Source organism: Hippopotamus amphibius, chromosome 8 (assembly GCF_030028045.1).
Source record: "Hippopotamus amphibius kiboko isolate mHipAmp2 chromosome 8, mHipAmp2.hap2, whole genome shotgun sequence".
Classification (NCBI taxonomy): Eukaryota; Metazoa; Chordata; class Mammalia; order Artiodactyla; family Hippopotamidae; genus Hippopotamus; species Hippopotamus amphibius.
This window is the reverse complement of record NC_080193.1, coordinates 27420672-27446132: the sequence shown is the minus strand read 5'-3', so window position 1 is coordinate 27446132 and position 25461 is coordinate 27420672. Positions and strand designations below refer to the sequence as shown.

Below are 25461 nucleotides of genomic sequence, written 5' to 3'. Positions count from 1 at the left end.
GTTCCTCCAGGCTTGAGGGCTTGCTGCGCGACGAGTGAGGTGAGGTGCTCAGAAACCAATTTCCAGGGCGCCGGGGCAGGGCTGGCAGTGAGCTCGTGGCTACACCAGGGAGTGCTGGGGCCTAGGACGCAGCGACCAGGGCGTCTGCCCAGGGTCGTGTTCCAGCCCCAGCTTGTCCCTTAGATGTGTGGCAGGAACTGGCCTGAGCTGCACGGTGGGAGGTTAGGCCCCCTTGTGACTCCATCCTCGAAATATCTCCTTCTGTCCTGTTAGAGAGCCTGGAGCAGGCAGCTCCCACCACCTCTACCATGTGCTGCACGTGATGGTGCTATTTTATTTTCATCACATTTATTTTCATGGTTACCATTGATTTAGCATAAGTAGTGCTGCTTTCCATTTGCGGCGATGAAATACAGATTCCGTTTTTAATAAAAAATGCATTTAGGTGTAAAACAGGCCAATTTGGAGAAACATACTAAGTAAATAACAATGCAAGTGGTGCTGAGATGTGACCACAGTCACGGACACGGGCCTGACTGAGTCAGGTGCTCTGAGGGTGCGTGCGCACGTGTGTGTGTGTGTGTGTGTGTGTGTGTGTGTGTGTGTGTGTGTGTGTGTGTGAGTGTGCTTGTGTTCGAGTGTGTGTCAATTTCTGAAAGCCCCCATTGTGTCCTGACTTCTGGAGATAAATTGCCCAGTCAGCAGGCTCAGCATGGCTGCTGGAGTTCAGCTCTGAGCCCCCGGGCAGCTATGGTGCCGTTCGGAGGACCCTCAAGGCCAACATCAAGTTCGATAACTCACTAAAAGGACTGACAGGGCTCAGCAAAGCTGTTACACATGTGGTGTAGTTTGTTATCACTAAAGGACACCAGACAGGAGTTTCCAGCTGCCCCCCACGGGGGCGGGGCTTGGGGGGGCTCACAGGGACAGTGCCTGATTCTCCCAGCAATGAGGGGTGAGCACACTGTGACGTACTGCCGGCCGGGGGGCTCCCTTGAGCCTCGGGGTCTAGGTTTTTACTGGCTGACCTCCGTCTCCAGCCCCTGCAGAGGTCAAGCCAAGGCCCCACATGAATCCCATTGCAGCAAAGACTTCCTGGTGAGGCCCCAGGCCTCCAGGTAAAGGTGACACTCTTCTCAGGCAGGATGTTCCGAGGACTCAGAGGTCACCTCCCAGGAGGCGCAGGATGCGGACAGCCAGACCTGCTGTGTGGACCCCTTCCCATGCACGTGGTGCTGGTGGGGACACCTCAGCCGAATAGGCACGGAAGTGGTGCCGTGCCCCACCTCCCCAAGCCACACGGCCCATTGGGTCACAGCACCCCGTCCCTGTGACTCCGAGGGGCTTGTAGCCGCTGGAAGTGGGTCAGAGGCAGTAGGGGGCAGAGCCCTCCTGCTGCGTCTCCTCCTTCACCGCATAGCATTTGTTGTCGTAACTGAAGAAAGCCCCGTCTTGCCCTGTCTCCCAGCGATCACATTCTTTTGGTGGTTCTGCAGAACCCTCTAGAACCCCCACACCCAGCTTCTGCATGACTGGACCCCTTGCCCAATAGGCATCAGGTTTGTGTCCGGTCGTGACCAAATTACAATGGAGCTGAAGCTCCTCTGTGACCCCCTGAATCCCCCCAGGGCCTGCTTTCAGAGTGGTCCCAGCCCACAGGGGTCAAGGTGACCAGACCTCTCGGTGGTCAGCCCCCTGCAGCCCTGGGCCAAGAACAGGGGTCTCCCAGCATCAGAGCGGTGGCACTAGTAGAACAGGTGTGAGTCTGTGTGTAACAGATGCTTGTCGTTTGCCTCCTGGAAATCCAGTTCTCTATCTTCGGGCAGTAGCTCCCTGTTTCCATGTAGGGACCCATGGAAACTTCCCACCGCTGCTGCAGGGTGGGTCACATGACCAGAGCTAAGCCAATCAGAGCTTAGGGTCCACCAGCCACTGTGACTGGCTCAGGGAGGTCACATGGTCTAGGCCAGTCCACAGTGAGTCTTGGAATTATCTGAAGCCATGGGGGAAAAATCAGGCTTTTCCCCAAAAGTAAAACTGCAAGTTTGGGAGCCTGGGGAGCTGCACCATCTTCTCATCATGAGGGGAAAGCTTGAGCTCCCAGGGCTCACTTGTGAAACCCAAGAAAAAAATCCAGTTGCAGGCCCTGGCAGAGCTGGGAGGTGGGAAAGAAAGGGGTTCCAGTGCTGTACTATGAGCACCTGGATCCAGCTATCCCTGAAGCCACTTGCAATAAATTACAGATTAATAAAAAAAGAAGTCCTCTAGATGCTGCAGTAAATTAGTATACACACACATACATGTATATATTTAAATTTTTTGCTTAAGCAAATTTGCATTGGATTTTCTGCTTTTTAAGCTGAAAGAGCTTCACCTGTTGTGTGTGGTGTGTCACTGCACGCCCTCCTGTCCTCGAGAGCACGCTCCTCCCCAGTTTTGCTGGGCCTGGGATTTGCTTGAGCAGCAGAAGCGATTCTGGCTTTCCCCTTGAGGGTTCAGACCCGCCCGCCCCTCACGGAGCAGGCAGCCTCCCTGTAAGAAACCTCAGTCTGCCGAAATAAAAGCTGACAGAGTGATCAATCCCAGTTGTCACTCTCATGTTACAAAAGAAGACATCAGGGCAAACTTTGAAAGAGCTGACATTTACAATCTGCCTTAATTGATAGAAACCTGATTTACAGAAACTCTGATTTGAAGGGGCCGAGCTCTCTGCCTCCCTGAATTAGAGTGTGGGTTTTATTTAGTTATTTTCCTGTTTGTTTATATTCCAATTCTTCCCCAGAAAGACATAAGGAGGCTTTGACACCAGGCATATGTGCAGACCCCACTTCCCTCCCCCATGGGTGATGTGACTGATGAACTAGAAATGGAAAGAGGCCTTCCTATGCCCCTTCCCCACACCCCTCCCCCATGCCTCTCCTGTCCCTCCAGCTCTGCCCACGGCCTCTCTGGAACTGCTGTCACTCAGCCCAGAGCTTCCCTCTGCTGTGCTCAGCAGACTACATCACGGCGATTATTCTAGGCAGTGACAGCCCTCGTGAGAGCATAGCTTAAAACACGGGCCCCCATCCCCTGGGGGCCTTTCTGATGAGGAACTGGGGTCTTCTCTTGGGTGTGACCAGGCATCCAGTCTTCTATCTTTGGAAATGAGATCTTCCTTGAACCTTAGTCCTCCAACAGAAATTCCCCCTTATAGCCTGCCACTCGGAGGGCTGGGATGATAAGACTTAAAGCCCAACTTGAAGTGGCTTAAGCAAAAAAAAGGGAATTTCTTGGCTCAGGCTCTGAATGGTAGGCTTTCAGGCACAGCTTGATCTAGGGGATGATGCTGTTAGCCATCAGCTCTGCCGGCCTTCAAGTCGGGCCCCTGGATCAGTCAGGATCCTGGAAGGAGATTGATGACATCCTCAGGTGGGATGTGGGCAGAATCTAGGAACACCATGAGAGATGTTGAGGCACCCGAGGAGTACAGCAGTGGGTGGAAAAGCTGCTGAATGAAATACAATATCCTTGTGCCTTATGGTCTTCGGTGGGGGGGGGGCAGGGAGGAAGGGGGTCAGAAAACCTTTCCTGAAAAAGGCTACTTGTTAAAAACAAAAAAACTCACTGTTTTTCTTTACTCTCATACTGCTACCACACTCACAACACTTCTGACATCAGATATGTGGGTTTTCTCCACACCAACCAATTCTCTGACACCAGCTGATTGTCCTACACTTGGATTAAGTTCTGACATCCTCTGCCTGGAGTCAGCATCAGATCCCACACGTGAAGGACTCAGATGCTGGTCTGAAATCCAGGCTGCCCTGGCACTCTGACCCCTCTTCGACGTGAGACACTTGCTAGAACAGCTCGCAGAACTCAGGGGAACACTTGTGTTTACTGGCCGATGATGTAATAAAGATATTATACAGGACATGGAGGAACAGCCAGGTGAAGAGATGCACAGGGCCGTCTGGGAGGACTCCTGAGCACAGGAGCGTCTTCCTTGAGGAGTTGGGGTGCCCCACCCTCCCAGCACGCGGATGTGTTTGGGAACCCAGACGCTCTCCAAATCCCGTACTTTCGAGACTTTTATGAAGCTTCATCACGTAGCCATGAGCCATTTTAAGCGTCACTTTCAGCCCCCTCCTCCCGGGAGGGTGTGGGTGGAGCTGAAAGTTCCAACTTCTAATCATGGTTTGGTCCTTCTGGTGACCAGTCCCCAACCAGGAGCCCACCCAGAGTTGCCTCATTAGAATACAACTCCCTCCCATCACCCAGGAACTTCCAAGGCCCTTGGGAGCTCTGTGTGAACACTCTGACCTCACCCATTGCCCTGGAGGTTCCGAGGGTGTGGCTCTGTGTCAGGAAAGGGGAGGGGGGGAAAGGGTGCGTGTTTCTCATTATTTCATGAGCCAGATAGTAAACCTTTCAGGCTTTGGGGCCCTTTGAGAGCAGCCACAGCCGACACGTACGTGAACGGGCGTGGCTGTGACCCCACAAAACTTTACATACAAATCCAGGAGGCAGCTGAACATGCTTCTCCCAGAGTCTTGCCTTCCTCACATCACCCAGTGTGACATCACATTTTCCAAAGGTGGGTGCAAACCCCTCATCTGGAACCTTGCCCCTCCCCCGTCAAGAGGTGGAGACAGTGTCCCCCCCCCCCCTTGCAATTGGGTGGGCTTTTGCAGCTGGTCATCCCATCGAGGAGGGCGGAGGTGAGGCTGTAGGGCTTCGGGGCTCCCCCGCCCAGCCTGGCACCAGCCCTAGACCACGAGCCACCATGTTGTGAGGAAGCCCCAGCGCGTTCCCGCAGAGCGTCCACGCGGCCAGGACCTGAGAGCCAGCGCTCAGAGACCCGCCAGCCCCAGCCCCCCGTGGCCCACCTCAGCCCCACCCGACAGCCTGACCCACAGTCCCTGACCTGGTACTGCCCGCTGAGGCTTCCAGGGGCCGCAACAGGAAATGAGATGCTGATGTCACTGCGCTAAGGATGCCTGACACACAGGGGAGGAGGCCCGAGGGCAGCGCTGCGGCAGGCTGACACGCGGGCTTGCGAGGCTAACCGGCGTTGGGGGAGCCCTCCCCTCCGCAGACAGCAGCAGCTCCGTGTTGTGACACGTCCTGGCACTTAGGAGGCCCTCAGCAAACGCTCATGGAGGAGTAAATGAGTAAATGCATAAATGCAAGCTCAGTCTATGCCTGTTGAAACTTTTAGAGTTTCGTTTCCTGAACAGCCTTTAGCCCCTGAAGCCCAGCCATCCAATCTGGCAGGTGTAGTCATCAGAGACACACGTGGATATAGGAGCGTGTGCATGTGTGTGCCTGCACACGTGTGTAAGCATGTGCTCCTTCCCCAACTGGCAATTCCATCCACTCTCAAACCAAAGTTCTCTGTACCTTTCTCTGTTAGATACATTATTGATTTCCCTTTGTCTGGAGGTAGATAGCTTTTCTAATTAAGCAGCGGCTTTAATTATGCCACAAAGCACGTTACATAGATCTTGATTATTAAGACTGGCCCATGGGATAATGGAAGGAAGACCGGCAAATGCAAATTAAACAGCATCATAAAAACGTACGGGCTCATCCGAGACCCCGTGCTGCGTGTGCTTGCAGTGACGTCCCCCCATTAGGTGTTGGCCAAGTCTTAGTGCGTGTTAATGGTCTCCGCTGCGCACGGCTTGGCTGTCAAGTGCAATAAGTGCAGATTTAGTGGACGGCGACCGTGAGGCACTGGAGGCCAGCTCCACGTGCCAATCCCGGCTCCCAGTGCGTGGAGGCTCCGACACCGCCAGCCTTGAGGGTCTGCAAGTGGAGGCAAGGGTCCCAGACGTGGGACGGGATGGAAAACGTGGTGTTGTCATGGAAACGTGCTGGTTTCTTTCCTCCTTGGGTGGAACTGCTGTAGCCAGTCGACCCCCTTCCCCTCCCACCAGGCCCAGGAGCTCAGGGAAGGTGGCGCCTGCGGAGGGCGGGGGCCCCTCATGTGAGCCTGCTCCTCATGGGATGGTCGCCAAGGGGAACAGACCCCCACCCACTGGCCCTCCTGTGGGCCGGGCTCTTCTTTAGAGCCGGCTGGACTCCCTGCAGCAGGGCTGGAGGCTAACAAAGTCGGACAGGTAAAGGGACGGCCACCTGCCCTGTGGCTCCGTCTCAGCTGGGGATTTGCTGGGGTGGGGAAGCAGGGCCTGCTCAATGTGAGGTTACCCCAGATCCTGTCGGGGGCTGGACGAGCAAACGCTGCTTCTCCCTTCCCTTCCATTGTCCACCCGAAGGGCTCCCTGAACATCCTCAGGGCCCTGCTGGGGCTGCAGAGGGCAACAGAAGACATTGTACCGAGCTGGACCCCGGCATGTGACAGGTCATCGGTTTCTGACCCAGAGACCCCAGGGACTGTCTGAGGGAGTGCCTGGAGGGGCTGGAGGTCACAGGCCCTGAAGATTGCATGCCTGGGCCCTCATGGACCTCACTGCCCAGGCAGAGACACTCCAGGAGGCCTGGGGTCCGTCCTCTGCAGCGCTGCGCCCTGGAATTTGTGCTCTGGCCACTCTGGCAGTCTATCTGCTCTCCGGGGCACACAGGCCTCCAGGCAGCTGGACGGCGACCGTACCCATCAGTGCACGACCCCCAGTGTCACTGTCCCACTGGGCTCCTAGGAGGGGGGTGTGGGAGGGGTCTTTCTGGGCACGTTCCAGTGCTCTGTCTCTGACCGGTCTGAGCTCTGACAGTAGCGTGTGTGCTCTTCTCGTCAAACACGTGGTGCAGTGATTCTCACGCATCTGAGCCTGCGCGTCTCTCCGAAGTCACCTGTGGGTCACCCGCAGCTGCGAGTGAGGGCCTGGGTGTAGGAGGATGAGTCCGCGATCTCTGCTCACCCTTAGCTCCGCACACAGGCTCCCCCAATGAATACGAGCCAGTATGCCTCCATGGTGTGTGGCTGTGTGCACGGTCCCCTGTGTGTGTACACGTGTGACTGCACCCGTGTACCCCTGTGTAGTGTATGCACACACGTGTGCGTGCACGTACGTATTGTTTCTGGGAGGTCTAGCAGCCAGCTGCCTGGACAGATAGACAGACTCAGTCTCTGAAAGACAAGACCCCAAAGCAGGAGGCTTTGTTTCTGTTTCTGTTCTGTTTCTTCTCTGCTTCTGTTTCTCATTGCACTGGCATCCTCCCCACCTTCCCAAGCAGCCTCTCCGGTGCCAGTTTTCCATGGGGCTGCCCTGCCTCTGTGCCCATCACAATCCTGCCTTGGGCTGGCAGGGAGGCCGGGCGTCGGTGTGGCCCGCGCTGGTTTGGGACTCCAGGCTCGCTCCAAGAGGCAGGAGTATGTCGACACAGCAGGCAGATGCCGCTGTCAGGAAGGCATCCACGTTCGCTGGTGACGCGCTTCCAAGAAGCCTCCTGGCAGCTGTTCCCAGAAACATCCGTCTCGGTTTCCAACAGTGCAGCGTCCCTGGGTCTGTGCTCAGCCCAGACCCGTCTCCTCCGGCAGGAGATGGATGTGTGTCCTGCTGTCAGGAGGAGAAGCTTGCTGCCCCCCTGGGAGCCCGCTGCCACTTCATCCCCTCTCCATCCTGCGCTTATTTCTCCAGCAGCACAAAGGGCGTCCCCATAAATTTCCATTAGTGTCAGTGCTGTGGCCCCGTTTCCCGGGGGGCCAGCTGGGACGCCGCCCGCCACGCATTCCAGCCACGACCTCGGAAGTGGCTTCGAGAGCTTGTAACTGCGCCTGCTGCTCTGTGGGTTTATAAATCCTTTGCAAAACGGCTCAGTGGTTGAGGATGTCCTGCTTCTCTGGCTCCGGGTGGGGCATGAGAAGTCGACAGAGCCGCTCTGGGGCCCACAGCCCAGCTCCTCTTTCGGCCGTGACCTGATGGGGTGGGCGTGAAGCTGGCCAGCCTGCGGGAAGCTTCCACTGTGTGCCCAGCGTCGTGCAGGACACCGTGTGGCCAAGAAAAGAACAGAACCACCGGACTTTGGGGAATGCACCCATCCCGGTTACGACTGCTGCTTAGTTGACTGCGTCAAACCACATTTTAATGGACTCAGAGGCAGAAGGTCAGTTGGGGTACGGGGGGAAGAGCCTCTTTGAGCGGTACCTTCTGGGACCTCAGCTGGGAAGGTGTGATGCGGGGGCTGGTGCTCAGTGGTGGGGGCTGGAATCATTTTGGTGGGGGGCACCACGCACACGCCTGGCAGCAGGTGGATGGTCCGCCCAAGCACCCACACGTGGCCCCCTTGTGTGGTCTGGGCCTCCTCATAGTGTGGCGGCCTGGGCAGGGCCTGGTTGCCTCTTGGCCCGAGAACAAAGTCCCAGCACGCGGAGCCTTGTTGCTCTTCATGACTCAGCTCAGAGGCTATGTAGCATCCCTTCCACTGCATCCTGCTGGCGAGAGGTGGCAGAACCCACTGCAGTTCCAGGGGATGGTGGCCAGGTCCCAGGGGACTTGGGGGCTGTTGTTCCAGCACCAACCTTGGACTGTTGTGTTGTGGGGTGACGTCTGGGAGTATGAGGGCTAGATGACATTCCGAGGGGGGATTGGGATTCCCGCTAAAAAGAATGGATGTTCTGTGCATGCTTTCAGATGAAAAACCCAACAACTCAGAAGTGGCTGCAACAATAACAGGATTCCTGATCTCAGATAACAAGAGGTTCACAAGCTCGGGTGATGGGGGTGGGGGGCAGGGCAGAGTTGTTTCACTGGTTGCTCAATGACATCATCAGGGACCTGGGCTCTTCCTAACTCTGTGCTCTGCCATGCTCAGTGCATAGGGTTTATCTCCTCATGGTCACAATATGGTTGCCACAGCTCTCAACATCACATCTTCACAGATCAGTTTTCCAAAGGGCTAAAATAAATATGTTCCTACATTTTGTCCCTCTTTAAGGACAGAGGAAACTTTCCCAGAGCCCCCTGCAGACTTCCCCTCATGTCCTGGGTTGCCTGTGTGTCTCACCTCTTAACCGCGGAAGGCAAGGATGCTTTCTTGCTCCTTCTCAGAGCCCCTTGCTCAGTCTTTGCCTCTCAGGATGGTGGGGACACCCAAGTCTCAGAGACTGGGGTTTGCTGAGAATTTAGCTGAGGGGGTTGGCAGTTGGCTCTCTCCTCCTCTCGAGGCAGCTGAGATCCTAAGCTGGGACTGTCTGTGTCCTGGAGGGGGACAGGGTTAGGATGAATCAGCTGGTGTCATCTGCACCAACAATGTGAGAAAGCCCCCTGCTCACCTGGATGGGGACGTCCTTGGGCAGGGTGTGTATGCCTAGGCAGTGGCCAGACTAACCACTGTGAGCATTGGACCTACCGGCTCCCCTGCCCTCCCTTCTTTGATTAGTCAGGGACTCTAGGGCACAGCCGACTGGACAGACCCCTCCTGAGGGGCATCCTTGAGATTAAACAAATGTGTCCCTTCATCACGCATGTGTCAGGACCTGTGCAGGATCAGGAGTGTCAGAAAATCCATCTCGTATTGACTTAAGCTGGGAAAAGAGAGGAAAGGGGAGAGATGAGGAGAAAATGTATTATTCCTGCAACTACAAAGTCTGGGGGCAGCACTGGCTTCGTGTAGAGTTGGACTTGAGGCTCAGCTGTTGTCATCTGGACGTGGCATCTCACCATCTCTCTGCTCTGCTATTGGCCTCATTGGCTTCATCCTGACCACTGGATGCAAGATGAATGCAGCTGCTCCAGCCTCACATCCTATCTCCTCGAGGCCCCAGCCAAACTCTCCATGGCTCTGACCGTGTCTTTCCCTGGGCCTATTGTTGAGTTGCCTGGTTCAGACCCAGTCGTGCCCCTCCCTGCATCCAGGGGCTGGGATTCTACCCAGAGGCTTAGAGTGTGTGGTGGGGGGTGGACCCCACATGTTATGGGGGACAAGGAAGGGGCTGAGCAGGACCACAGCAAACGTCCACAGCCTGAGACAGGATGAACAGGACTCCAGCTGGCGTTCGATTTTCAGCGGGTGGAAGGGACCTCGAGAGGGTTGCACTCCAAATAGCATCAGTCCCTGGGCACACTGGGCTGGGCGGCAGGCCCGACGATGCTGGCCCAGATCCTGGACCAAGGTGTCTCATGGGCAATTTCACCCCGGGGCGCATTTGGTGATGTCTGAAGGCATTCTGGGTTGTCTTGACCCGGGTTGGGGCCAGGGATGCTGCTAGACACTGTATCGCGCACAGGACGGTCCCCACTACAGAGAATTACCTGAATTATCTGGCCCCCAAAGTCCGTAGGGCTGAGACTGCGAAACCCTGGTCCGGATGGATTAGATGTGGCTCAGCCAGGACTGGAGAGACCCCCAAATAAGGCAGACGCCCCAAAGAGGGGCACAGCCCCTCTGTCAGGGCTCATGGATGTGTGTGGTGTGTGTGAGTGTGGGCAAGCGTGTGCATGTGTTGGCGGTGTTTGCACGCGTGTGTTGTGTGTACATTCAAGCCTCAAGTTTAGACTTTTGACGTTTCCCTCACACAGAATTACTCAGAGCTTCATCGACACATGTCACAGCTTTAAACATGCACCTCATGCCCCAGTTTTATTCCGCCGGGAGCTGTGAATGGAAGCTTCTTGGATGCTGTGTATGGGAGCCCATGGAGCGTCTGCAGTTCTAGCTGCCGTGAGACTGTGATCAAACAAACAGGAAGCCCTGCCTGGGAGCTCCCAGCCCAGGGGGAGGCAGAGCAGAGGAGCAGTTGGTGATGTGGCCGCGTGGGGGAGACGTGCTGGGCAGGGGAGGGTGTGCAAAGGCCCTGAGGCAAGAGCAGGCCTGGCTCTTGGAGGCACTGGGGCCACGTGGGCCATCAGGTGAGCAAGAGGAAACATACTAAGAGGTCAAGTCAGAGGAGGCCCAGCTCACACGTCCTAGAGGCCGTGCCCTCTCTCAGCAGATGGTGAGCACATCCAGGAGGAGGATCAAGGGAGAGGCAAGGAGACCAAAGTCAAGGCCAAGGCTTTGCCAGAGCAGGTGGGGAAGTTCACCCATCTTCCTTCAGTTTTACAGTGAACCAAGAGCCTCAGTGTGGGGGAGCGCCCTGGGTCCCCCTCCACCTCCTGAGGCCCTGGGAGGAGGTGATACGGTCCTTGTCCCCCCATGGCCACGTCCCTCTCTCTGTCCCCATGCGCGAGTCCCTCTGTCACTGCATCTGCCCCTCTCCTGGGCCCCCCTGGGTCACAAGCTCTCAGAGCAGCCCTCTTGCTGAACTCTGATACTTTCCAAACACCATAAACATGGTTTATTTTCTGTCTGACAGAAATGGGGCTTTTAATTACAGAGAAGAACCCTCTGGTTCCGCTTAGACTGACCTATTCCAGGGCTGTCACGTGGTGGTCAGTTTTGTTTCCTCCAACATATCAAGCGCATCCCTGGCTCTGGTGCAGAGAAGGCCCCTGCAGGGCGAGGAGGCCACAGAGCCCTGAAACTGAGGCTGATTCAGGCACAAAAGGAAACAGGGAAACCCAGTGCCACCAGCCTGGAGGACGGAAGCAGGGACATCGTGGGACCGTCCCGCCCAGAGGCCACCGGAGCCTGTGCTGATGCAAAGGCAGGACAGGAGGACCGCAGCCTAAGGTCAAGTCCAAGTGCGCTAGCAGCCAGGTAGCTGGGATCAGAGACTGTAAAGAAAAGCTCGGGGAGGAGGCTGCATGCGAAGGTAACATCCTTTGTCTTCCACAGGGTTTTAGGCGAGGGTTTCTTATTTCCTCATTGACGTCATATCTACCTGTGTGCGAGAAACATCCCCTTCAATCTGCTCAATGTTTATTTTTTTATTTTTATTTTTTGTGACCGCGCTGCACGGCTTACAGGATCTTAGTTCCCGGACTAGGTATTGAACCTGGGCTGCAGCAGTGAAAGCGCCGAGTCCTAACCACTGGATGCCAGGGAGCTCCCTCTGCTCAATACTTAACACAAACACTTGTTCTCAGTTGAGAAGGGGATTATATGATAGGGAAAACAGATCATTTTTATGCACATTTGTGCTGGACAAAATTGAGCCATATATATTGCAGGATTTCTAATTTAAACAACAATTTGTAAGCTGCAAATGTTTGGAACGGGGGTGGTTTGTTAAGTGTAGATGAGCAGAAGTGCGACATCCCCATGGCAAACGTGCGCACATACTCCTGCCTCACAGGACAGCCCCCATCCTCGCCTGGCTGGGCCTTCCTTGTCCTCTGGGTCTCATTACAGGCTGAGTTGTGTCCCCTCCGCCTCCCCCACCCCTACCCAATTCACAGGTTGAAGCCCAGACCCCTGGGACCTCTGGATGTGACTGTGTGTGGAGATGGGGCCTTTAAAGAGGTGATGGAGGTAAAATGAGGCCATTGGACGGGCCTCATCCCACAGGACTGGTGCCCTTAGAAGAGGAGGCGATCAGGACACAGACACACAGGGACAATCACATGGGGACATGGGGAGGAGACGGCCGACTCCACGCCAAGGAGAGAGGCCTCAGAGGGAACCAGCCCTGTGACACCTCGATCTCAGACCCCCAGCCTCCAGGACGTGGAACCATAACTGTCTGGGTGTTTGTTTCGGAGGCCCTAGCAGACTGACGCGGGTCTGGGCTCCCGGCACCTCCTCGTGGCTCCCCCGCTGCCTGGTCTAAAGACCCCCTGCCCCAGGCTTGCTCCACCCCATCACCCTGTTTTATCATCCACAGCCCCACCCACTCTCTGAAGTCACATCCTTCGTTTGCTTGCTTGTCCCCTGTGCCCTGCGAGTGGAAGCAGGGGCAGGTAACTTGCATCCCACCGAGCATGGCCTCCAGCCCCTGGAAGGATGTCTCCCGCATGGTGTGTTGCCTGGAGACGACTGTGGACGCTGGTGGCTTCTCCATAGGCAGCACAAACTGGCTCTTGCTACTTGGAAGCTCTTTAGAACAAACCCTCGTGGCCCAGTGGCTAAGCCCGAGAGGTCCCTGGCCTCCTGACCAGGTCGTGGAGGGAGAGGAAGGGGTGAGAGCCCCCATTGCCCCTGAGTCCACCGGCTTCCTCCACACCCTGGACACAGCGTGGAGGCTCCTGCTGCGCTGAGGACGCTGCGTGTTGAGACAGGGGTTCCCCCACGAGTGTTGGGAGTTGTGGCAGCCTGTTCACTTGTTCTTCCTTCTGCATGTCAACAAATGCTCGTAAACCCTGCTGTGTGCACAGCTCTGGGGTCTGGGGGTACAGTGGTGAAGGAGCAGCTCTTGGGGGGCCTGCAATGAGGGGATTAGAGACATTAAAGAAGCCAGGTGAGGAAGCCTGAGGTCGGTGAGCTGGGGAGAAGGTGCAGTGACTGGGCGTCTGGGGTGGGGGCACTGCAGCCCCTCCCCCGCAGGCCTCTGCGAACACCTCCTTCAAACGTGTCCTGCCTGTTTGCAGCTGCAATCAAAGTCACTCTCAAGATGTATTTCCTTCCTGAAGGTTTTTTCCCCCTGTTTTACACATTTTGCAAGTTCATGAAAAATGTGCATTCCAACTTTTCTCCTCTACAGAGAAATGGAGTGAAGTCTTCTTGTCAGAAAGCATTTTTCTGAGTGATGAGATCTCCCGGGCAGCACCACAGCCCATATCAATGCGATAGTGATGCAGGGCTCTGGTCCATCTTGAAGTCGGGCTGGTGCTCGTACCCCAGCCGTGAGCAGGGGCTGGAGGGCAGCCTGGAAGGCTCGCTGCCCGCTGGCCAGGGCAACAGCGCCACCACTGCCTGAAGCTGGCGGCTTGGGTCCGATCCTAATGCCAGCATGTGCTACGGAAGGCGGGATTTAGCTCCCAGGAGCCTCATCTTCAAAACGGGGATATTAGGTCCTTGTTAGGGTTGCTAGGAAGCTAGAGGTCTGATACATGCAGAGCGCAGAGCACGTGCTGCCTGCCAGGAGCCCTTAACTGCTGCCGTCATCCTGATGGGTTGTCATCGTGACTGGTTATCTGTTAGTGTTGTTATCACGATTGGTTATCATCTGTGTCTGTTGTCATCATTATTGTTTATAATCATGATCAATTATCCTCATGATTGGTTGGTGTAGTTGTTGGTTACTGTCATGATTGGTTATGCCCAGTGTTGGTTATCTTTCCAAGGCAGCTCTGAGCTGTGTCCACCCTCTCAGCCCCCGATAACTGCAATGACTGCACCCTCCCCCCACCTTTAAATATAAAGCTCTTTCCCCAGGTGTAGGATAAGCATTACTGATTATGGGCTAAATTGTGTCCCCCAAAAGATATGTCCAAATCTACCCCCCAGCACCTTAGAATGTGACCTGATTAGGAAATGGGGTTGTTGCAGATGTAATTAGTGAAGATGAGGTCATGCTGGAGCAGGGTGGCCCCTAATCCAATGACCGGTGACCTTATGAGTCTAGGAAGCACATGGCACACAGGGAGAAGGCTGTGATGGGAGTGGGCCCTCCCCAGTGCTGCCCAGGTCACATGCCCACAGACACAGCCCTGCCTGTAAAATCCCTGCTTCATAAAAATCTAAGGTTTTCTATTTAGCAAATACATGACCACTTTCATAAGGAAAAAAATTTCCCCGAAGGAATTAGAAGATCCCTTATGTAATTCTGGCATGGTCTTACTTTTTCAGTCTGCCCAGTCTGAAGGTGATGCACACTTGGAGTTTCATCAGACTCTCCTTACTTCCCTAGTAGTTTTTCCCTTTTATACCCAGCTGCCAGGTCACTTTGTGATAACACTTTATATAACTATTCTGTCTCCTTCATAATGAGCCCTCCATCCTATGTGATATCCGTGCTGAATTTCTGGTTTGTGGGGGCTGGTATTTGTCTGGCATCCCTTTCTCACTTGATTATATTTCCAATCTTTTTTTTTTAATCCCTGTATTTTAACTGTGCTATTGTAAACCACAAACAGCAGAGCTACATGTGATTGAGTGAATGTGTGCATGTATAAGTGTGCTTTACTGTGTGTATCTAACTTCATTGAAAAGCCTCTGCCATTTTAAGGAGAGAGTAAGTTTATTTACATTTATTGTAGCAGCCAACATGCTTGATTGGGTTCCTTCTGTCTTACTTTATCTTTATTATCTATTTTATTTTTTGTTCCCTTTTTTCTCATTTCTCTATCTTTGACAGCTCCCTTTGCCCCCTCATGAATTCATTCCATTCCATTATTACATTAACAGCCACTCACTGGTCTCTTCCTACACCCAACATGGAATATTTTGCTTTCCCTGCCCCCTTCTTTTCCCCTCCCACATCCCTACCACCAGGATAAGACCTTTGGGAGAAGATACTTCATCCTTCTATTTTGCCCTCGATGCTGAGATTAGGCAGAAGCCATGTCTAGGCTGTCCCACGCGGACATCTCTCCTGTTTCAATAGCCCGCATCTGACACTTGCGCTCTGCCCTCCTGGGCAGCCCATCATGGTCTACTTAGATTCCACTTCAGGGGACAGTGCCCACTGAGTGCAGGACCCACTCAATAGATGCCACCTGTCCAGCAGATGCCAGCTCCACAACCACCCGGGGTCAGACAGAGCTGGGCATTGGGGAGGGGGGTGATGTGGGATCTGGGCTGGGCTCTCCCGGACCCTCCCCTGACCACACTGTGAGATGATCACCACCCCTTTTATCTCTCTTCCAAGGGTGTCGAGGAAAAAGTCTCTGTGTGATCCCAGTGGGATTTTAACCCCTTACAAGTGCAAGTGCCCTGACCTTCTGCAAGGAGACAGCAGGGTTCAGGCGCAGAGCGTGGAAGTCCAGGGCTTCTGAGACCAACATCATTGCACCGTTTCTCTCAGTGTGCTCTGTCCTTTTCCATCTGCGGTGTTGCTGTTGCTCTTCCGTCGGTAGCAGGATTTAGAACTAGTCCCAGTGGGCCTCCTGCGGGGACACCAGGCTCCCACCTCCCCATCACGTCCCGGCACTGACCGCTGCCCACCCCCCATCCCTCCCGCAGATGCAGACAGATGACCTACTCGGATGACCTGCCCCAGATCTCCGTAGTGTTCATCTTTGTCAATGAAGCCCTGTCGGTCATCCTGCGCTCTGTGCACAGCGTGGTCAACCACACGCCCTCCCAGCTCCTCAAGGAGGTCATCCTGGTGGACGACAACAGCGATAACGGTGAGCGGGGCCAGCCCGGCGCCCCTCCAGGGGGGTGTGCTGGAGCCCTGGAGGGCAGAAGCCTGAATTCGGGGTGTGGGCAGGGCGTGCTCCATCCAGGAGCTCCGGCGGAGGTCCTTCCTGCCTCTCACAGCTTCTCCCAGCTGCCGGCATCCTTGGTGTCCTGGGCTGGTGGCCACGTCCCTCCCATCTCTGCCTCCGTCTTCACAAGGCCTCTTCCCGGTGTGTCTGTGTCTCTCCTCTTCTTATGAGAACATCTGTCTTTGGATGTAGGGCCCACCCTAATCCAGGAGGTTTTCATCTCAAGATCCTTAACTAGTTATATCCACAAAGACCCTACTTCCAAGTGAGGTTGCGTTCTGAGGTTCTGAGTGGACCTGAGTTTTGCGAGGCTGCTATTCCGCCCCTACAGCTGTCCCCAGAAAGACCCCCAGTGTGTTGAGTCTCCCATATGCTAGTCACGGCTTTGCATCTTGTTAATGGACAAAGCTACAATGGGAGCCTTGCTGGTGGGGAAGCTGGGCTGGTGCTTACAGCCGGGACCGAGGCCCTGGGGGCCTGTTGGCATGACCCCACGTCAGCCTTGGTCCAGCCCAGCACACTGTCTGCACCCTCCCAGCACATGGGGCTCCAAGCCCCCAACAAGGGTCCAGAGGCACCCCAGCCTGTCCTGGTCAGGTCCTCTGCAGAAGCAGAGTGGGAGGAGCCTGGGTCCCACTATCACAGCCCCCACACCAAGGTCCTGGTGTGCTGAGCTGGGCCTGTTGGGTCCCTCCTCCTTCCCTGTCTTCCCCATCATTCGGAAGTCGGGGGTGGGGGTGGGGGAGGGGTGGAGGAAAGTCTGGTCTGTGTCTACACCGGGGAGAGCCCTGCCTGACACTGTCAAGGGAGCAGGAATGGGGTGGCTGGCACCACCCTGCTGGGCCCTGAATAGGGCTGGACAGTGCATGGGGAGGCTGCTCCAGGAACCAGAGGCTGGAGCTCCCGCGAGTGTCCACTGGAGCCTGGTGATTGACAGGGAGGTGATGGGCAGTAGGGGTCTCCTGCAAGAAGCCTGCACAGCCGAGGCACAGGAGTACTGGCAAAGGTCCAGGAGCAAGGATTGGGTCCAAAGCCTTCGCAGGCCCCTCCTACTCAGCCCGGAGCCCATCCCTCCTCCCCACCCCTTCCCCCACCCCTGGGACTGGCCAAGGGTGTCTCCACGGGCTCGGTGCTCCTTTCCCACGCCTGTAACTGTCCTCCACTCTTCCCCGCCGGCTCCTCACCCCCGTCACGGCCCACGTTGTCACCTTCACAGACAGGTCACCCCTGCCCCTGCCCAGCCGACCCGGAGAAGCTCCCACCCCACTCAGGTGCCCACTCCCTTTTCCCTTTTTTCTTTTTCTTTTTATTGGCTAAAGTCTGTTATTATTGTGACTCATTTTGTAGCTTGCACTTTTGGCCATTGGGAGCTTCCTCATGTAGACTCCTGGGCCCTCATCAATTTTTTAACAATTTATAGAGTTGAAATTCTCATAACACAAAGTTAACCATATACAAAATAAGTGTAGAGCTCAGGGGTAGCAAGTACATCCACATCATTGTGCAACCATCACCACCATCATCTCCAGAACCTTTTCATCTTCCCCAAAATGAAACTCTGTTGCCATTAAACACTAACTCCCCACCACTCTCCACCAGCCTCTGGCACGCACCACCCTGCTTTCTGTCTCTGTGGATCTGTCTACTCTAGGGACCTCATAATAAGTGGAATCACACAGGATTTGTCCTTTGGGGACTGGATTATTTCACTGAGCATCATGTCCTCGAGTTCATCCACGTTGTAACATGTCAGAATTTCCTCTTTCTAAGGCTGGATCACGTTCCATTGCGTGGATGGACCACACTTTGTTTAGCCATCCATCTGTCCATGGACTGCACTCCTTTTCACAGCTGAGTAATTCAGCCCTGCTTTCTCCTGTCCTCATAATACATGCCTCTGTCTGAATAAAGTGGGGGTCTTGTCCTCCGAGGTCCCCCCAGCGCCTCCAGCCAATCCAGCCACAGTGGGTCCTCTTAAACGTCTATGAAACACGGATCCGGGGCACACAACAACCGTGGTCTCGGTGACTTCACGCCCTCCCAAGGTGTGACGCCCGAAAGACCTCTGTGTCCCCCGCAGTGGAACTCAAGCTCAACCTGGACCAGTACGTCAGCAAGAGGTACCCGGGCCTTGTGAAGATCGTCCGAAATAGCAGGCGGGAAGGCCTGATCCGGGCGCGGCTGCAGGGCTGGAAGGTCGCCACGGCCCCCGTCGTGGGCTTCTTCGACGCTCACGTGGAGTTCAGCACAGGCTGGTAAGGGCGGGGCTGCGCCCTGGGCGAGGTCCGGCGGCACCTGTAGGACCTGAGCGAAGAGGATAAGCCTGGCGGGGGGGGCCGGGGGCGGGGGGGTATGGGGGCAGCTGAGTCCTGCCACGGGGCCACTCCACACCCAGCTCCTGAACCCAGAACCCTGCTTGTGGTGTGTATATACGAGGACTGATCTGTGTGCCCACCTTGTTCCCAGAGGACTTTGAATTGGCTGGTCATTCTAGCGGGTGACCCTCAAACGAGGCTGTTCATGTGACCTCAGTTCAGGGAAATACACACAAGGTTGGGGGCAGTTGCTGCACGAACGTGTAGTTAGTGTGTGACCTAAGTCTAGGGCATGAGTTGGAAGCAATTTCTCATCCTTATGGAAAACTCTAGATCAAAGCATCCACCCATTCTCTCCCACCCATCCATGCAGGGGTGAGGTGGGCTTCTAATGAGAAACCTGGAGGGGATGTGACCAGGGGAGCGTCAGGGATACCACAGTGACTCAGGAGCACGTGTACAGGATGAACTAGAGGTGCTCCAGGGCCACCCGCAGGAAGGCTGGGGTGCTTGTCCTGGGCTTGTGCTTGCCCCAGGGAGGCAGGGACCCTGTAGGTCCTCGGTACTCAGTGTGGACCTCAGACCAGCAACATCAGTAGCCCCTGAGAGCTGTCAGGAAACACAGGTCTGTGTGACCTAGGGTCTTGGGATGGGGCCCAGGCGTCTGTGCTCCCCCACCTGGGGACTCTCATGAGTGAGGGTAGAGCCCTGGGCCATCCGGAGAGGCTGTGCCCAAAGACGGCCAGTGATACCTTAAGAACAGTCAGTTGTCCAGCAAATTGTCCACATCCAAAGGGGAGGTGGGCTGCACACGGGGCGTCAGAGGTGGGGGTGGCCCTGGCACCTCTCTCCAGACCCTGTGGTCCCTAGGCAGGCGGTGAGCTGATGTTCTCACAGCAGGTGCCTAAGGATGTGATGACAGAACAGCAGGACATGCTTCAAAGTTTTCTGGAAAGTGTCCTGGGCTCTTGGCTTGTTTCCTTAATTTCCTCTCTGGTGGCTGCATCTGGGAGGTGCCCCCTGAACCCTCTCTCCCGCCAGGCCCTGCAGGGGTAGTGAGAGGAATAAATGGTAGCCGGGTGGGGAGGGCAGAGAGTGGCGATCCCGCAGGAAGGCTCTTGGTGTGCAGGATCGCAGCGTGATGCTTGACCCGCCAACGTGATGCCCCAGATGAGGCTCAGCTTCCTCCTGTGCTGAGTGGGGATGTTAGAAAGTGGGATTGTTGCCAGGGTAACACATGTGATGCTTGTGAACCTCCCCCTCCACTGACGGTGCCGGCTCCAGCCCTCGGGTGTCAGACAAGGGCCTAACTGGGACTGCAAACCAGGAACCCAGGGGACCACCTGTGTTGGAAGGGGCTGGAGATGAGTGGGTGGAGGGAGCGTCATCCAGTGCACGAGGGTCCTGGGGCTGCTGTAATGAATGACCAAAGGCCGGTGGCTCAAAACCACAGAAATGCATTCTCTCACAGCTCGAGGCCAGAAGTCAAAATCAAGCTGCGGGCACGGCTATGTTCCCCACAGAAGCTCTGGAAGAGGAGGCTCCCGCCTTCCCAGCTCTGGGGGCTCCAGGCGTTCAGGGCTGTGCCCACATCCCTGCATCCCTGCCTCCATCATCACGTGGCTTCTCCTCTGTGTCCGCATCTCAAATGTCCCTCTCCTTTCTCTTAGAAGGACATGTCTTAGATTCAGAGCCCACCCCAATCCAGGCTTATCTCATCCTTTTAACTGAATTACATCTGCAAGGACTCTGTTTCCAAATAAGCTCACATCCCAGGTTCCAGATGGACAAATCTTTGTGGGAGGACACCACTCAACCCTCTCCCAGCTTCGGGGCTGTGGCCGCATCCCTCCAATTTCTGCCTCCGTCTTCACATGCCTCCTCTCTGTGTGACTGTGTCTCTCCTCTTCTCTCTACTAAGGACCCCTTGTCAGTGGGCTTAGGGCCCACCCAGGTCACCCAGGATGATCTCATCTCATGATCCTTAAGTTTAACCGACACTAGGAGAGTCCGCTGGGGGGCCACAGTGGACGGGGAGTGTGAGCCCTACACCTGGGGGCAGCCTGCAGCCCCTGTCAGCTGAGCTGCAGGGAAAAGTCAGCCCTGGGTGGCCAGCTTGCCCCATTTCAAAAGAAATTGAAACTCACCATTTTTGTATCAAATCTCCCAAGTCATATCTCTAAACTCTGTGAAGCCTAAACTAAGACGTTCACTGAGATGTGCCCCGAGGGAAATGCGGGGGCTGCCCGTGCTGTAAGGAGGGGTTCGTGGTGGCCACGCTGATCAAGTCCCACAGTGCCTGCCCGGGTGTCCCCAGCTGGGGCCCCCAAGGGTCTGGCCTTCGGGGTCTCTCAAAGTTCTTGATTTTCCTAACTGCTCCTGCTGGGTGGACCAGGGCTTTGGTGCTTGGTAGGCAGGTGAGTGGAGTCCTTTCCTTGCACGTTCCCTCCACTCTGACTGAGGCATCTCGGTCACCCCAGGACCGAGAGTTTGTTCTCAGCACTGCTTCTGTCCCAGCACATCCCTGACCAATATTTGACTTCATTCTGCTTTGACTTCCCCTGCTGGTTCCCATTTTCCTCTCCTCTGCCACCCTCATGAAGCGACTCTCCTTTTCCCATGACACCTGTCACCTTCTATCATTAATGACATTCATGTCCTCCACCAGGGTCACTCCATACTGTTGTGCAGGTTGTGCACTGCACAGCTATACTTGGAGGGCTTTCTGTTGCCCTAATATAAGTTAAACTTCTTGGAGCTTTCACAGAGCATTTGGGAGAACCACAAGTCTATCACATCAAAACCGCAATTTTAAACTGGCATAACTTTAATTTTCACAACTGAAAACCCAGTTATCCATCTGCAAATAGCCCTCTCCTCCCAGAATTGCCTCCACAAAGATCCTGCCTTATTAGCGGAGGTGGCATCTGCAGAGAGCTTTTCATCTCTGAAGCACTTTGCTAACAGTAATTAATTAATCCCCCTCGCCAAGCTGAAAGGCAGGTAAATACCAGGCTCTCACTTGAAAGGACTGGAAGGAAGGCCGGCCACATGGCCGAATCTCGCCAGGCAGGATCAGAGAACTGTCCCACCCCCACCCCGCCCCAGCTGTCCCTGCCTGAGCTTGGGCCCCCATCCCCCTGCAGTCTCTCTGGTCCCCCAGTTACCAGGCTGCTCATGACCGCGTTGAGCTCCAGCTCGGTGACAGGCCCTCAGGCGGCATCTCATCCTTGCAGTACACAAGGTCGTCTCCGGGGTGAAGTTACACCTGCTTGCCCGGGGACTCCCTGGGCAGAGAATCTACAGACGACAGCCCGTGTCCTCTGGTCCCTCTCCTCTCCGGCTTCATTCCCTGCTCTGCCCGTCTCTCCACTCCAGTCCCCTAGCTGCTCCCCAAGTGCACCAGCGCATCCCAGAGGCTCAGCACTGGCTACTCCCTCTGCCTGCAATGCCCCCCGCTCCTCCAACCACTACATCCTACACCTCCTTTTGGTCATCACCCAGTGCAAACTACACTGGACACCCTGTTTAAAACTGCAATTCCAAATCACCCTTACTTTGCTCTCTTTTTCCACCACAGTACCTATCACCTCCTAATACATCATTTACTTATATAGTATTGTCTTTCCTCCGACCCCCGCCCAGTCAGGGTCACCATGTACTCTTGTGTAGGTTGTGCACTGCACAACAGTACTTGGTCGCCCTTCTGTCCCTTCAGTGTATCCTAAGCTCCCTGAGGCATGGATCTTTTTTTCTTTTCTAGTTCATGAATGTGCTCCAGTGTGCTAAAACAGGATGTGGTACATAATAGGTCCTCAGTTCATGCTTGTAAATGAATGCACCTCTACCCATGCAGGGAAGGAGGGCCAGGAAGTGGGATGCGCTGGAGGAAGTGGCTGAGCTGTGAGGGGACAGACCGAGCAGACCCACAGGGTTTCTGGAGCCTGGACAGCCCCTCAGAAGTGTCAGAGATTGGGCCCTAACTGTGTGTCCGTGTCCCTGGTGTCCATCAGTCCTTTGTATGGGCTGCCCAGGAAAGGAGCGACCTCGGGCAGGCAGGAGTGCAGCCCAGACAACCCCGGGGCTTCCAGAGGTGGAGCCCTTGGATCCACCCTGTGCAGGCGAGCGGTCCAGCCAGCTGTCAGAGCAGGTGCAGCCGCCTGGCTCTGGGCTCCCTGCCTCAGGGAACGGGGCGGGGGTCCCACCACCCATGCCCTTCCCCACGGGCGTGCGCCTTCCCGCAGGGCCGAGCCCACCCTCACACGGATCCGGGAGGACCGTCGGCGCATCGTCCTGCCCGCCATCGACAACATCAAGTATGACACGTTTGAGGTGCAGCAGTACGCCAGTGCAGCCCACGGCTACAACTGGGGCCTCTGGTGCATGTACATCATCCCGCCCCAGGACTGGCTGGACCGCGGCGACGAGGCGGCGCCCATCAGGTGAGCTGGTCACCGGGGCCACCAAGGCAGGGCCTGTCCTGGAAGGAGCCAGGACAGCGTGAGGTGGGGGTGGGGCAGGGCTGCCGCAGGGGGCCTGGGGGCTGGAGGGACAGGTGACGTTCCTCTGCAGAAAGCCAGGGCCTGGCGCCAGGTGGGGAAGTACAAGTGATGGGATGCAGGGGCTGCCCAGGTGTGCAGAGGGGCATGGTGATGTGATGGGGCGACTTGGGATTGGCTCCAGTTTGTGACCTGAGAGATGACAAGGTCAGGGCAGGAGGGAAGGAGGGAGAGGGAGACAGACAGACAGATCTAACATCCAAAGAGAAAGAGCTGGTAAAAGAGACTGAGAAAGAGAACACAGACATGGAGAGAGCAGAACAGGGGAGACACCAAGGAAAGTGAGAGAGAACAAGAAAGAGAGGTGAACAGAGGAAGCCAGGGCGGGGGTGGGGTGGCCAAGAGACCAAACAGAAATGCAGGGAAGGACTGAGAAGGAGACAGAGACCCAGACAGAACGAGGAAGAGACAGACACAGACACACAGACAGACAGAGGAAGAGGCAGCACCTAAAATGTCGTAACACAAGCAGGGAGAGCAGAGACCAGGAGACCACAGACGCCGTGTACACGCTACAGAGACTGCAGGTGTTTCCGCAGACCCCAGAGGTCGTCCTGCAAAGCATTTATTTTCTTTTGAATCGATTCCCAAACATGAAAACTGAGAGATTTTCACATGTTAAAAATACACAACCCAGCATCTTTATAAAATGGGAAAGCACACGTTCTCACAAGGCCACAGTCGCTGGGGCCGAGAAGAGATCCCTTGTCTAGGGTGGTGGTCTTCAGTTTCCTGTGGTGCCCGCCACTCCCCATGTCTCCCTGCCGCTCTGCCTTCGTACCTGCGCTGCCACTCTTCCTGCACCTGGCTTGCTTCGTTCGTTTCCATCACCGACGGAGCTTCTGCAGTTTGCAGCACTTCCCTCCACTTCCCTAGGCTGCTGAGCCCCTGGGAAATCTGTGCTTCAAAGTCTAGTGGGGCCTCCACTTTCTCCTGGGGCCCCAGCAGGATGGAGGTATTTTTTCCTAGAATGAATGTGTGTCTCCATCATCTGTTGACCCCTGGAGCCTCGGCCAGGTCTCCCCACAGAGGTTTGGGATTTTAGGGCCAGACCTCCTTTAGGATGGGGTCTCCTCCTGCCTCCCTCATCCATACAACTGGTGTGTCCCTGCTGAAACAGGCCACTCTGCCCTTGAGTGACTGAGACTGGCCATCGTGGCAACCTTTGAAAGACCTCTCTCTTCCCCTAGGAGAGTTTTTTGGGGGCTTCCGGGCACTTCCCCTCCATTGGCAAAGAGCTGTCCAGTGAGAAATTAAGTGTAGAGCAGCCTGGATGCCCCAAGCTGCAGGAAGGATACTCTGAGCGTTGTCTCAAACTGCTCCTTATTGTGTTACCTGGAGAGCATTTGGAAACCCTGATGCCAAAACCCAAATAAAAAATGGGCAAGGCCTTGAACAGATACTACACACAGGGAGTTGGACAAAATGCTAACACACTCACAGAAAGATGCCCACCATGGAGTCAGTAGGGAAACATGACAGTGTCCCAGTGCACACCTGCTAGAATGGACAGACAGACTGACGGCAGCGGGGGCCGGTGCTACGGAGCAGTCGGAACTCTCAGTGTGGCCGGTGGGAGAAGACATTGGCAAGACCGCTTTGGAAAACTGGTGGTTTCCCATACAGGTAAAAATACTTTCTGTCTGGCCAGCCTTTCCACCCCAGGTATTTGCCCCAAAGAAATGAAAACATGAGAGACAGATGCTAATGTTCGTAGCAGCAGCTTTACTCACAATAGTCCTGAATTGGACCCCAATGTCCTTCAACAGGTGAACAGATCAACAAAGCATGACCTATCCGTGTAACGGGATACTTCTCAGAACCCAAAGGGAACAAACGGTTACGCCGGTTACAGTGCAGGTGACACTCAAAGTGATGAAGCAGAAGCAAAAAAGCTGGACACAAAAGAACATGTACTGTGCGATTTGATGCGCAGAAAAGTTCAGAGGACGCAGGCCCCTGGTGGAGGAGGTGGGGGTGGGAGGGCTCCTGAAGGGCCAAGGAGCCTGGGATGGGCGCATTCTCTGTCTGGACTGGAACAGGGTTACCCCAGCGTCTCCATCAGTCAGACTGCTCAGACCGCACTTTTTTAAAAAAAATTATTTATTTATTTATGTATTTATTGGCTGTGTTGGGTCTTCGTTGCTGCGCACGGGCTTTCTCTAGTTGTGGTGAATGGGGCTACTCTTCCTTGCTGTGTGCGGGCTTCTCATTGCGGTGGCTTCTCTTGTTTCAGAGCACAGGCTCTAGGCTTCAGTAATTGTGGCACGTGGGCTCAGTAGCTGTGGCTCACAGGCTCTAGAGTGCAGGCTCAGTAGTTGTGGCGCACGGGCTTTGTTGCTCCGCAGCATGTGGCATCTTCCTGGACCAGGGCTCAAACCCATGTCCCCTACATTGGCAGGCAGATTCTTAACCACTGCACCACCACAGAAGTCCCCAGACCACACACTT

General features: G+C 55.3%; 1 protein-coding gene across 1 annotated transcript in view; it reads left to right on the top strand.

Moving 5' to 3' along the window:
• Positions 1 to 25461, top strand: part of GALNT9 (polypeptide N-acetylgalactosaminyltransferase 9) — a 104351-nt gene that overhangs the window by 34259 nt on the left and 44631 nt on the right. Inside the window, exons 3-5 of the mRNA XM_057746158.1 lie at positions 15889 to 16055; positions 18217 to 18391; positions 22696 to 22893. Of these exons, the coding sequence (XP_057602141.1) occupies positions 15889 to 16055; positions 18217 to 18391; positions 22696 to 22893 (540 nt within the window). The remainder of the gene's footprint in view (positions 1 to 15888; positions 16056 to 18216; positions 18392 to 22695; positions 22894 to 25461) is intronic.